Source organism: Coregonus clupeaformis, chromosome 18 (genome assembly GCF_020615455.1).
Source record: "Coregonus clupeaformis isolate EN_2021a chromosome 18, ASM2061545v1, whole genome shotgun sequence".
Lineage (NCBI taxonomy): Eukaryota > Metazoa > Chordata > Actinopteri > Salmoniformes > Salmonidae > Coregonus > Coregonus clupeaformis.
Genome location: NC_059209.1, coordinates 17,516,054 through 17,530,305, shown reverse-complemented (window position 1 = coordinate 17,530,305; position 14,252 = coordinate 17,516,054). Strand labels below are relative to the sequence as shown.

Here is a 14,252-nt window from a genome sequence, read left to right as displayed (position 1 = left end):
TGCCAAACGTCCTGCACGGTGTTGGGCTGTAAGCACAACCCCCACCTGTGGACGTCAGGCCCTCATACCACCCTCATGGAGTCTGTTTCTGACCGTTTGAGCAGACACATGCACATTTGTGGCCTGCTGGAGATCATTTTGCAGGGCTCTGGCAGTGCTCCTCCTGCTCCTCCTTGCACAAAGGCGGAGGTAGCGGTCCTGCTGCTGGGTTGTTGCCCTCCTACGGCCTCCTCCACGTCTCCTGATGTACTGGCCTGTCTCCTAGTAGCGCCTCCATGCTCTGGACACTATGCTGACAGACACAGCAAACCTTCTTGCCACAGCTCGCATTGATGTGCCATCCTGGATGAGCTGCACTACCTGAGCCACTTGTGTGGGTTGTAGACTCCGTCTCATGCTACCACTAGAGTGAAAGCACTGCCAGCATTCAAAAGTGACCAAAACATCAGCCAGGAAGCATAGGAACTGAGAAGTGGTCTGTGGTCACCACCTGCAGAACCACTTCTTTATTGGGGGTGTCTTGCTAATTGCCTATAATTTCCACCTGTTGTCTATTCCATTTGCACAACAGCATGTGAAATGTATTGTCAATCAGTGTTGCTTCCTAAGTGGACAGTTTGATTTCACAGAAGTGTGATTGACTTGGAGTTACATTGTGTTGTTTAAGTGTTCCCTTTATTTTTTTGAGCAGTGTATATCCAATGTATCATCTATGTAAAAAAAACCTGTCTGATTAGGATGAATAATATCCAACAATACCTTTTTAATTCTATGCGCTATGCATTTTTCTAGGATTTTGGCATCACAACACTTAAGTGTAAAGGGTGTCCAGTTTTTTAGGTAGACTGGATCTTTATATTTACCACTTGGGTCCTGTTTCAGTAATAGCGAAATCAGACTTTCTTGCTGAGTATCTGATAGTCTACCATTTTTATAGGAGTGATAAAACATGTTAATAACGGACTTTAGAGTACATAGACAAATATTTGATATACTTCAACTGGTATGCCATCAAGCCCTGGAGTTTTCCCGGACTTGAAGGCTTTAATTGCATCTAGAAGTTCCTCCTCTGTAATTAGGCCTTCACATTAGTCTTTCTGTAAAGCTGTTCATTTTACTCTAATAATAAACACAAATCCCTACAATTAACTTCAGTTAGTGGAGATGGAGGAGACTGAAATGAAAACTTATTCTTAAAGTACTTTGCTTCCTCTTTCAAAATATTGTTAGGTGAATATTGGAGGACTGTCATTTGTAATAAGTTTCTGTAAATTATTTTTGGTAGCATTTCTATGTTGAAGATTTGGGGCATTTTTCCCATTTTCCATCCAGTTCGCTTGATTTTTTATAATATATTACACTTGATTTTTCTTGAATAAGTTCCTCCATTTTCTTTTTCCCCTCTAACTTATTCTGTGCCTCTGTGTTACAGTTTTATTGCTATATATATATATATATACTGTATGTAATGTTAGTTCCTCTATTTCCCCGTTGGTTGTGACCCATCTTCCCAAGCACCTCTGTGCAGTCCGCTTGATTATTCTGTGCTGCCAGGGCCACAATAATATGCCCCCTCTCTGATTGTCAGAGTGTGACTCCCTCCCAATGGGTTACTGCTGTCATTGTTTTTTATTTGTTTTTTTCCTGTGAAGCACATTGCGTTGCATTCCATGTCTGAAATGTGCTGTATAAATAAAGCTTGATTTGATTTGAATGTGTTTTCATTTGTAAACCTTCATTATTACAAATGACAAATGGGCCTAAAAGTAGAGATGTACAATTATCCTGGCATAATCAACAAAACAAAACAAAAATGGTGAAAAACAACTTTATTAGGTTGTGCATTGTAAATTAACAAGGCACTATATTGCCTATGCATACACAATTATTTGGATATAGGACATAGTGAATTGTCTATGAAGACAGTTAAGTGAAAACTATAAATAAAAACATACAGGTTACATAAAACAGTGTATGCATCACAGGAGATTGGTGGCACCTTAATTGGTGGAATGGTATCAAATACATGGTTTCCATGTGTTTGATGCCATTCCATTCGCTCCATTCCAGCTATTATTATGAGCCATCCTCCCCTCAGCAGCCTCCACTGGTATGCATTGAGTAGTGTAATATAATGAGTAAAAAATGTCAATGACATTCCGTTATCAGCCACAAGAGGTAACTATAGAGTAAGATTTACAGTCTGGTGTTCAGTTTAACATCTGAAAACAACAGCATTACTAGGGGGTTGTCTTAAAGGTCTCGAACAGTCATTCTGATTCCATGTAAAATAGCCTTTTGGGTGACAAAAAAAAGAAATCACCCATAATATATTTTTTCCTCATAAAAAAGCTAAGTACTTTCTCTCATGTCAAACTACCAGAAAGTTTGAAAAGACAGACTGAGTAGGCAGGGAGCTAGTAGGCTGAGTGGGCGGGGAGCTAGTAGGCTGAGTAGGCAGGGAGCTAGTAGGCTGAGTGGGCGGGGAGCTCACCTTAACTGGCGGTTCTTTGAAAAAGACAAGAAAGCAGTGAGCAACATTAAATGCTGTGAGCAGTGTTGCAGTGACATTATCTCAAGCAAATCTGCTGAAATATAAAGCAACTCAAAATAAATATTAACAGGATATCCCATGGCAAATGCTAGACTAGTAGAAATCTAAATCTACATAATATACCACAGTTGATTTTATAGCCAAATGAGGACAACAGCTCTGTGCACAGCTAGCTTGATTTTAAACACTGCAATCTTTCTATAACAATTATACAGCAAACTAAGAATCTCACACAGTTAAATCGTCAATCACAGTGTACACCTTATGAGAAGATTAATCAATTGTTTTCAGTCAAAAACAATGAACAAACCATAGCATTATTGGAGCACTCACTAAGCTAGGTTTCTTGCATCCAATATCTAAACATATCAGCAGCACAGGTTTCACCAGTCAACTTTCAAACATACAAAACTAAAATCCCTGTCCTTCATGTTTCAAACATCACAGATGCAATTTTAACATATATTCTAAACTAATTCTACATGACCCTGACTTAACTTTAAAAACTTGTCTCCAGCTATAAAAATTGTTTATGTAAAAACATATTACTCTCCTGAAAGTGCTAAAATTGTGTGAAAACAATCAGTAGTCATAAAAAGGTGTTGCTTAACCAGGGCTGATGTACTTAAGGAGGGCTGCCTGGCAGCATGATCCAGTAGCAGGGAGTAGGGAGGTTGATTATCATGTTCAGTATAGCATTGCCAGCAGTCAGTCTCTCCTGTTTCATTATGTTCATGTGTTGCTGCTACAGCTCTCGACATAGCTGGGAGGAGCTTCTGTAACAGTTATCAGATAGAAAGAGACATTATTACACAATACCCTCCTAACTACATACTTTCCATCAGAAAGGACATACGTCATGGGCATGGCAACACTTACGAAACAAAGGCATAAATGTCTAAGGAATGGCAATTAGACTCTTACATTCATATTGGATATTAGCCAAGATTCTCAAGCCAGCCACAACTGATACAGTGAGATGACAATACAACACCAGAAACACCTAACCCAAATACTAAATATCAAATTGTGTATTAAGATAACTAAGTAAAAAGTAATTAGCATTAGCACTGCCAATCACTACAGGTTATTCAATAGGAGTGTAAGACTGACCATGTGGGAGTGTGGAGGTGCTGTACTCTGGAGGCAGTAGTGGGTAGAGGGTTGGCATGGAGTTGGCACAGCCCTCAGAGAAGGACGGGACGGTGAAGGTGAAGGCACCCAGCTGGGTGTGGCGCTTGGTAGGGATGGCCTTGATCGCCAGCCCCCTGGCCCCCATGGCCAGATTGTCCATCTCAGCTGGAGGGGCACTCGGGGAGGCAGCTGGAGGGGCGATAGGGAAAGAAGTGGAGACTCTGATCCTGGGAACAGGTTTTGGGGCTGGGTGGGAGGCAGGGCGAGGGGCTGGGGTTGGGGTAGTAGTAGGAGGTCCTTGGTTATAGGAGGATGGCTCAGAGCGGCTGCTGTTTTCTAGCTTGGTAGGCTTGGTGGAGGAGCAAAGAGGATCAGGGGTATGGGGAGGTGGTCTGGAGGGTTGTGCTGACGTGGTGTCCACTGAGATGTTTCCAATGTGGATGGGCAACAAAAACGAAGCCACAGGAGATTTCAGAGAGACCTAATGTACCAGGGAGTAAAGAGGAGAAGGATTCATCAAAACATGTGTTCTAAACTGAGGACCAAAGGGTTTGGCTGTAGAGGAAACGGTAGAGGAATGTTATTGTGAAAAGAGAAAAGTTGCTTACTTGAATAAAGTATTCTATGTTTATTAGGCCACAGCCAGCCAGAGATGACTGGGGCAGAGGAGGTACAATAATCTGCTCCTTCCACTCAACCTGTTTGTCAGCCTTCACCCCAGTACCTTCCACCTGTGCTAAAGTCCTCAAGTCAATCGTAGGCTTCTTTGTCTGGTAAGTCACTTTCTATTGGAGACGAGCACACAGAAATATAGTAGAAAATGTTTCAGTGGTTAAATAAATGCCTTTATCTCTCACCTACACATTGAGACAAGAATTACCACATTGCAGCTTTATAACACCATTGACTAAATCACACTTTTTTGTACAACACTCTTCTGTTGTACATCCATAGCCTTCCTTTATTTCAAGCACTGTAGACTCAGTACTCTGTACCTGCATGAGACAGGCCACCACAGTCCCTGTGGTTTTCCCAGACTGGTTGTCGATCTCTGTGGTCAGTTGGATGACCTGACCAGGGGTGTAGCCCTTCATGTCACTCTGGGCCTTCAGCACCACCGTTCCCGTCTTTACCCCCAGCAGGTAGGTGAAATTCTTAGTAATGGAAGATGAACTAGGTCCCTGGAAACAGGTGGAAAATATAAGGTTAAGACCAGATTCACCAATGTCCTGTTTCTAGGACTTGGATATTTCTGATTAAGTGAAAATGTATCAAATCTGCCAGGGAAGCTCTCACATGGATGTCAGGCACTTCATTGAGGTTGAGGAGACTCAGCAGGTAGAAAGGTTTCTCTGTCTTATAGTCCTTAGAGAAGCGAGAAGTGTCGATGAAAGCCCTCACTCTGTACATAATTTTTCCATATTTCCCTTCAAAAGATGGGGGAAGAGAGGCTATATGGGAGGGAAGGAGTAAAGATATTTAGCACAACATGTCTTTTCACAGAGGCAAGAATACTGGCAACAGACTTGTCAAATGGCCTGTATCTATTGTAATTGTAAAATCTGTGTCATTTGCAACCAGCACCTGCTGTTCAATTTACACCTTCAAGACGTACATTTGAACATCTTGAAGGTGTAAATTGAACAGCAGGTGCAGGTTTCAAATGACACAGATTTTAAATCACAACGGACAGTTGATTAGGACCGGTTAGGTTGTTATGAAAGACTACTTTATCAGAGTGTGTCACGGATTCTGCCGAGGCTGCCCCTCCTCCTTGCTTGGGCAGGCGTCGGCGTTCGTCGTCACCGGAATACTAGCTACTGCCGATCTATGTTCCTATGTTCTACCTGTTGTCTGATTGTCACACACCTGTTTCCCATCATGTAATTACTCCTTCCCTATTTAACCCAGTGGCTCCCAATGTGTTTGTTTTTCGTTTCGTGTGTCGTTTGGTGAGCGGGTTTGTTCCTCCCTGTGTGGAGGTATTTTTGTATTGGTTTCTTTACTTATTCAGTAAAGTACGTTTTCATAGAGTTCTGTGTCCTGCGCCTGACTTTGATTCCACCACATTACACGGACACTCGTGACAGAGTGAAAGGGAATCCCTTCTCAGCTGGAAAGGCAGTCTGTCTGTCTGATAGATCTTATCGATAAGTAATGGGCGGAGGGGTTATGATGTTATCATTGGACTCCCTCCCTGAGAGCTAAAGCATAGATAAGGCAGAACATGTGATACTGTTTTAAGAATGATCTATCACACTCATTTCCTTAGCATGCAAAGGTTTGAAACATAAAGACAAGAAGGCCATGACAGATTGTTAGCAGAAACTACCACGAGACAAAACACAACAACAAGGGAGAAAGCAACTGTCATACCAGTACAGGAGATAGTATGACAACAGATGGCTTTGCACACCTCAGGGCATCTATGCTCTCAGTCCCTACCACACTAGTCAACAATTGGAGAAGAGGAGGCTAATGGGTACAAGGGTAACTATAAGCTAATAATGAATGATTTATAAACAATTTATAACCCCATTATAAAGTATACCTCAATGTTAAGTGTTACCTCAATAACGCTTACAAACTGTTCATGGGCAAATTACCTTACAATTACTCTACTGTGTGCTCATTTGTAGCACCATTTCCATTCAAGACACATGACATTGGTCCCGATGGTAATCCTCATAATCATTGATGTTAAGCCACAGGAAGCGGTACTGTACTACATTTCTCACATTACTTCTGCTTATAGTGAATGAGCTATGACAGAACTAAAGTAAATACTTACATGCCCCGACATGTCTGATTATAAAATGTAAGGAAAACCCATATGTTTAAAGGAATGTGGTGCAACAGGTGTGCAAAGCTCCATCACTCAGTGGCCTTACCTGGAATGATAAACTTGAATGGAAAACTGTGATCTCCCCATTTCAGGGTTCCTGGGAAACCGGAAAAAATATAAACAAACATCAGATCAGCTGGCCGGAAAACATTCTGTCCATTAACAATTGTTCCTCTTCTAGGAATCACATTTCACTTTCAGGGTAGAAGGGGAACCTCTGAGAATAGGGATTAAATGTTTGTTTACCTTTTCCTTCTTACATACAGTACCAGTCAAAGGTTTGGACACACCTACTCAAACAAATCAAAATACATTTTATATATTTGAGATTCTTCAAAGGTAGCCACCCTTTGCCTTTATGACAGCTTTGCACATTCCTGGCATTCTCTCAACCAGCTTCATGAGGTAGTCACCTGGAATACATTTCAATTAACAGGTGTGCCTTGTTAAAAGTTAATTTGTGGAATTTCTTTCCTTCTTAATGCGTTTGAGCCAATCAGTTGTGTTGTGACAAGGTAGGGCTCGTATACAGAGGATAGCCTATTTGGTAAAAGACCAAGTTCATATTATGGCAAGAACAGCTCAAATAAGCAAAGAGAAACGACAGTCCATCATTACTTTAAGACATGAAGGTCAGTCAATACGGTGCAGTCGCAAACACCATCAAGCGCTATGATGAAACTGGCTCTCATGAGGACCGCCACAGGAAAGGAAGACACAGAGTTACCTCTGCTGCAGAGGATAAGTTCATTAAAGTTACCAGCCTCAGAAATTGCAGCCCAAATAAATGCTTCATAGAGTTCAAGTAACAGACATCTCAACATCAACTGTTCAGAGGAGATTGTGTGAATCAGGCCTTCATGGTCGAATTGCTGCAAAGAAACCACTACTAAAGGACACCAATAATATGAAGAGACTTGCTTGGGCCAAGAAACACGAGCAATGGACAATAGACCGGTGGAAATCTGTCCTTTGGTCTGGTGAGTCCAAATGTTAGATTTTTGGTTCCAACCGCTGTGTCTTTGTGAGATGCAGAGTAGGTGAACGGATGATCTCCACATGTGTGGTTCCCACCGTGAAGCATGGAGGAGGAGGTGTGATGGTGTGGGAGTGCTTCCCATCTGGTTTGCGCTTATTGGGAATATCATTTGTTTTTCAACAGGACAATGACCCAACACACCTACAGGCTGTGTAAGGGCTATTTGACCAAGAAGGACAGTGATGGAGTGCTGCATCAGATGACCTGGCCTCCACAATCACCCGACCTCAACCCAATTGAGATAGTTTGGGATGATTTGGACTGCAAAGTGAAGGAAAAGCAGCCAACAAGTGCTCTGCATATGTGGGAACTCCTTCAAGACTGTTGGAAAAGCATTCCAGGTGAAGCTAGTTGAGAGAATGCCACGAGTGTGCAAAGCTGTCATCAAGGCAAAGGGTGGCTACTTTGAAGAATTTGTTTAACACATTTTTGGTTACTACATGATTGCATATGTGTTATTTCATCGTTTGGATTTCTTCACTATTATTCTATAATGTAGAAACTTTTGACTGGTACTGTATGTACAGTGAGGGAAAAAAGTATTTGATCCCCTGCTGATTTTGTACGTTTGCCCACTGACAAAGAAATGATCAGTCTATAATTTTAATGGTAGGTTTATTTGAACAGTAAGAGACAGAATAACAACAAAAAAATCCAGAAAAACGCATGTCAAAAATGTTATAAATTGATTTGCATGTTAATGAGGGAAATAAGTATTTGACCCCCTCTCAATCAGAAAGATTTCTGGCTCCCAGGTGTCTTTTATACAGGTAACGAGCTGAGATTAGGAGCACACTCTTAAAGGGAGTGCTCCTTATCTCAGTTTGTTACCTGTATAAAAGACACCTGTCCACAGAAGCAATCAATCAGATTCCATACTCTCCACCATGGCCAAGACCAAAGAGCTCTCCAAGGATGTCAGGGACAAGATTGTAGACCTACACAAGGCTGGAATGGGCTACAAGACCATTGCCAAGCAGCTTGGTGAGAAGGTGACAACAGTTGGTGCGATTATTCGCAAATGGAAGAAACACAAAATAACTGTAAATCTCCCTCGGCCTTGGGCTCCATGCAAGATCTCACCTCGTGGAGTTGCAATGATCATGAGAACGGTGAGGAATCAGGCCAGAACTACACGGGAGGATCTTGTCAATGATCTCAAGGCAGCTGGGACCATAGTCACCAAGAAAACAATTGGTAACACACTACGCCGTGAAGGACTGAAATCCTGCAGCGCCCGCAAGGTCCCCCTTCTCAAGAAAGCACATATACATGCCCGTCTGAAGTTTGCCAATGAACATCTGAATGATTCAGAGGAGAACTGGGTGAAAGTGTTGTGGTCAGATGAGACCAAAATGGAGCTCTTTGGCATCAACTCAACTCGCCGTGTTTGGAGGAGGAGGAATGCTGCCTATGACCCCAAGAACACCATCCCCACCGTCAAACATGGAGGTGGAAACATTATGCTTTGGGGGTGTTTTTCTTCTAAGGGGACAGGACAACTTCAACGCATCAAAGGGACGATGGACGGGGCCATGTACCGTCAAATCTTGGTTGAGAACCTCCTTCCCTCAGCCAGGGCATTGAAAATGGGTCGTGGATGGGTATTCCAGCATGACAATGACCCAAAAAAACACGGCCAAGGCAACAAAGGAGTGGCTCAAGAAGAAGCACATTAAGGTCCTGGAGTGGCCTAGCCAGTCTCCAGACCTTAATCCCATAGAAAATCTGTGGAGGGAGCTGAAGGTTTGAGTTGCCAAACGTCAGCCTCGAAACCTTAATGACTTGGAGAAGATCTGCAAAGAGGAGTGGAACAAAATCCCTCCTGAGATGTGTGCAAACCTGGTGGCCAACTACAAGAAACGTCTGACCTCTGTGATTGCCAACAAGGGTTTTGCCACCAAGTACTAAGTCATGTTTTGCAGAGGGGTCAAATACTTATTTCCCTCATTAAAATGCAAATCAATTTATAACATTTTTTACATGCGTTTTTCTGGATTTTTTTGTTGTTATTCTGTCTCTCACTGTTCAAATAAACCTACCATTAAAATTATAGACTGATCATTTCTTTGTCAGTGGGCAAACGTACAAAATCAGCAGGGGATCAAATACTTTTTTCCCCTCACTGTAGGTGATGAAGGAAATATCCATTACAAAACAATGATTTACTGGAAGGTGTGTTTGTTTCATTTAAAAGGAACCAGTTACGCCATAACTGAAGTGTCTAAGTCAGAAGGGGAAAAGTGAGGTGAATGTGGACTGAAGCTCCAAAGGTGAGGAGGAAGCAGGTAAAGACCCAGTTGACAGTACCTTTATCTGCCACAGAGAGAGTGCTGCTGAAGTACTGCTCCTCCACTGTCCAGGCTGTGTCATTGATCTTGCTGGTGACACCACATAAGCCTTGGCAATTGACCTTGATATCTGCAGGGATAACATATAGTAAAACACATGAACATAAGAGAACTTGAGGTCCTCAGACTTCAAAACAATAGGCAGATACAAACAGAAGATGAGCATAGCATTTAGGATAGTTTACATTCTCAGGGATATTATGTTATTTTCTTGCAAACAAAGCCCCAAAGCACCTTTTGTGGACACCTATTTTAACACATCACACAGAATATTTATATAAAAAACAGAACTAAAAAGCAAAATCTAATTCTGAGGAATCCAAACACAAAGACCAGTAAAAGAAAGACATACAGGTAACTGCCAAAATAAAGGAAACACCAAATGAAAGTGTCTTAATAGAGCATTGTGCCGCCAGAACAGCTTCAATGAGCCTTGGCATATCTGTTGACTGAGACACACACATCCTTTAAAACCCCCTATGATCCTTTGAAACCCTTCTTTAAAAAGTAATCTCTTCTTCTAGCCATAGTAGCCAAAATAAATGGGCAACTGAACATTTCTATACATGACCCTAAGCATGATGGGATGTTAATTGCTTAATTAACTCAGGAACACCACCTGTGGAAGCATGTGCTTTCAATATACTTTGTATCCCTCATTTACTCAAGTGTTTCCTTTATTTTGGCAGTTAGCTGTAGTTTTCCTGGTGTGATGTAATGCGGCACCCTTTATCAGTTTGCTTTCCTCAGTGAGTCACATGCCTGGCAGCAAAACTCTCCAAAACACACTGAAGCCCATGAGCACAGAAATTAAAGGGTACTAAATGGGAGTCCTAGTGGGGGATTAGAAACAGCTCTTGGCTAGCAGTGTGCATGGTTATGACCCAGATTAATTAATAGTTCAATCAATCATAATTCTGGTTGGAGCCCAGTAAGACCTTGACAGTCCTGGAGGAGGATGGCCAAGTAAAAATGTATCAACAAACCCTGTAGAAGTATGAAGTGCAGTACTCTGATTGATATTCAGTTAAATATTCTGGCTACATCATACAAGAAGTTTAATTCTAACTTCCCGTTATTACTTTTTAAGAACATGAGAGTGGGTCCACTTTACAGTCTAGAAATTACATTTACATTTTAGTCATTTAGCAGACGCTCTTATCCAGAGCGACTTACAGTTAGTGAGTGCATACATTTTTCATACTTGTTTCATTTTTCATAGAAATGTGCTCTTGTAGGGAGTATCACCTCTTGTGAAAAGTGTTGGTCCCAGACATTTTCCATATGCACAAAAAGCTTATTTCTCTCAAATTTTGTTCACAAATTTGTTTACATCCCTGTTAGTGAGCATTTCTGTTTTGCCAAGATAATCCATCCACCTGACAGGTGTGGCATATCAAGAAGCTGATTAAACAGTATGATCATTACACAGGTGCACTTTGTGCTGGGGACTATAAAAGGCCACTCTAAAATGTGCAGTTTTGTCACACAACACAATGCCACAGATGTCTCAATTAAGGGAATGTGCAATTGGCATACTGACTGCAGGAATGTCCACCAGAGCTGTTGCCAGAGAATTGAATGTTAATTTCTCTACCATAATCCGCCTCAAACGTCATTTTAGAGAATTTGGCAGTACGTCCAACCGGCCTCACAACCGTGCCAGCCCAGGACCTCCACATCCGGCTTCTTCACCTGCGGGATCGTCTGAGACCAGCCACCCGGACAGCTGATGAAACTGGTTTTGCACAACTGAAGAACTTCAGACACCGTCTCGGGGAAACTCATCTGCGTGCTCGTCGTCCTCACCAGGGTCTTGACTTCAGTGGGCAAATGCTCACCTTTGATAGTCATTGGCATGATGGAGATGTGTGCTCTCACGGATGAATCCCGGTTTCAATTGTACCGGGCAGATGGCAGACAGCGTGTATGGCGTCGTGTGGGTGAGCGGTTTGCTGATGTCACTGTTGTGAACAGAGTGTCCCATGGTGGCGGTGGGGTTATGGTATGAGCAGGCATATGCTAAGGACAACGAACACAATTGCATTTTATCGATGGCTATTTGAATGCACAGAGATACCGTGATGAGATCCTGAGGCCCATTGTCGTCCCATTCATCCACCAACCTTCACCTCATGTTTCAGCATGATAATGCATGGCCCCATGTCGCAAGGATCTGTACACAATTCCTGGAAGCTGAAAATGTCCCGGTTCTTCCATGGCCTGCATACTCACAAGACATGTCACCCATTGAGCACGTTTGGAATGATCTGGATCGACGTGTACGACAGTGTGTTCCAGTTCCCGTCAATATCCAGAAACTTTGCATCGTCATTGAAGACGAGTGGGACAACATTCCACAGGCAACAATTAACAGCCTGATCAACAAGGAGATGTGTCACGCTGCATGAGGCAAATGGTGGTTACACCAGATACTGACTGGTTTTCTGATCCACGCCCCAACTTTTTTTTTTAAAGGTATCTGTGACCAACAGATGCATATCTGTATTCCCAGTCATGTGAAAGCTATAGATTAAGGCCCAATTGACTGATTTCCTTATATGAACTCTAACTCAGTAAAATCTCAGAAATTGTTGCGTTTATATTTTTGTTCAGTGTAATTTGAAGTCCTCACAACTCATGGGTCAGATAACCAATACTATAGTAACTTGGGAGGGTTATCAAGTTCATTAAACATCAGTTATCAACAACAGTGCAGCCAGTGACTCCGCTCAGTATCTAAATGCAATGACTCAAGCTGCTACAGCCTGACCTGTTTTTCCTGACCTGTAATGTAAACAAACCAGAGGTCCAACACAAGACATGGAGCAGAAACTTCCATGACACAAAACGCCTTCAGTGTAATGAGGGCAATTTAGTTTCCATGTTGGCTAAGGTTCAGAGAAAATATATATTCAACTATTTGTTTTACCGTGGACTTAAAAAAACATCAAAAAATGTTTTTTCTAACTCTATGCAATGTCTCAAAACATGTTTGATCACCCACAGTACAATTTTGTTGAAAATATGAGTGAATGAGTGCGTTTGTTCTACCAACAACAAGTGATAGAGATGAGGGTGACCACAACCTGTCAATAGCAGCAGGTAGCTTAGTGGTTAAGAGCTTTGTGCCAGTAACCAAAAGGTTGCTGGTTCTAATCCCCGAGCCGATGTGCCCTTGAGCAAGGCACTTAACCCTAATTGCTCCTGTAAGTCGCTCTGGATAAGAGCGTCTGCTGAATGACCAAAAAAATTTAATAACTAGCCATTTGAGATCCTTGACATAAGGCACACAGTTCCATTGGAAAAATGCAATGTTCTATCCTACTACATTTCTGGCATAAAACAACTTGAGTTTATGCTTGCCTTATTGCCATTTCATCCTTGGGTTAAAATGTTAATGGCAAACAAATCTTGTTTTTTGTTAGTTTTTCCTGTTAAGATATGGTAAACAACTAATTCCATTCATCAACAGTCCCAAAAAATTACGGTCAAATGTGTCCTCTCTGACAGTACCTTTAAATGAGACTGATCACCTTGTCCCCCCCAACGCAGCTATAGAAAGAGTATGTTCGAGTGATCGCATACAAACAGTATTTATTCAATTCAGTTCAACCCAACACCTCAAATATTTACAGTTGTAGGCTACACATTCATCACCAGAAACGAATAAATACAAAACATTCAATGTAGGCTGCTGTAAATAAAATGCGCGTTACAAATCACACCCTTGTGTTTGTTTCAGTGAAACACTAATTTACTTTCTTGTCAGTCCGAGGAGACGACGAAGGTTTGAAAGTTGCCAAAGTAAGACTGGAAATAGTGACGTTTTCAGAACGTTACCTTTAAATAGTACAGCATGGGCGGTTGTGATTTTCAGGGTGCCTGAAACGGACTCTCCGGGACTATAAACAACTTTATTGTCCTTAAAAGTGATGACAAATTCTTGCAGTTGTCCCATGTTTCCTATCATGAGCGGGTGGCACCGAAGGGTCTATCACCTGTGCTCTGTGGAAGCGTTTTGTTCCCATCCATCCAGCCTCTCAACGTGACGTCACTAACATGAAACTCGAGACGTGCCTCTAAAATACAAATCAGGGTGTCTGATATGCCTACTGTATGGAAAGTTAACACTCCCACCTTCAGTGTTTGTGAAATGACAACTATTTGTACATTTGTAAGGGCTTTTAAAAATATATTTAAAAATAAAAGCAAAAGATCACAGAAACAGTAATTATATTACAAAATATGATAATTACAATTCATAAAAATAAAATACAATAAAACCCAAAAAACTATTAGTTTGGCAGTTAAAAGTTGACCCATTAT

At 41.7% G+C, this 14,252-nt stretch overlaps 1 protein-coding gene across 1 annotated transcript; it reads right to left on the bottom strand.

Moving 5' to 3' along the window:
• Nucleotides 1–1,820: 1,820 nt before the first annotated feature.
• LOC121550466 (arrestin domain-containing protein 1) lies at nt 1,821–13,928 on the bottom strand. Its single transcript, XM_041862733.2, has 8 exons — nt 13,767–13,928; nt 9,883–9,993; nt 6,580–6,630; nt 4,985–5,139; nt 4,684–4,869; nt 4,297–4,473; nt 3,668–4,169; nt 1,821–3,330 (listed from the first exon to the last, which is right to left on the bottom strand). Exons 1-8 carry the CDS (start codon nt 13,894–13,896, stop codon nt 3,287–3,289), a joined length of 1,356 nt encoding a protein of 451 aa, XP_041718667.1. The 5' UTR covers nt 13,897–13,928; the 3' UTR covers nt 1,821–3,286.
• Between the last annotated feature and the right edge of the window lie 324 nt (nt 13,929–14,252).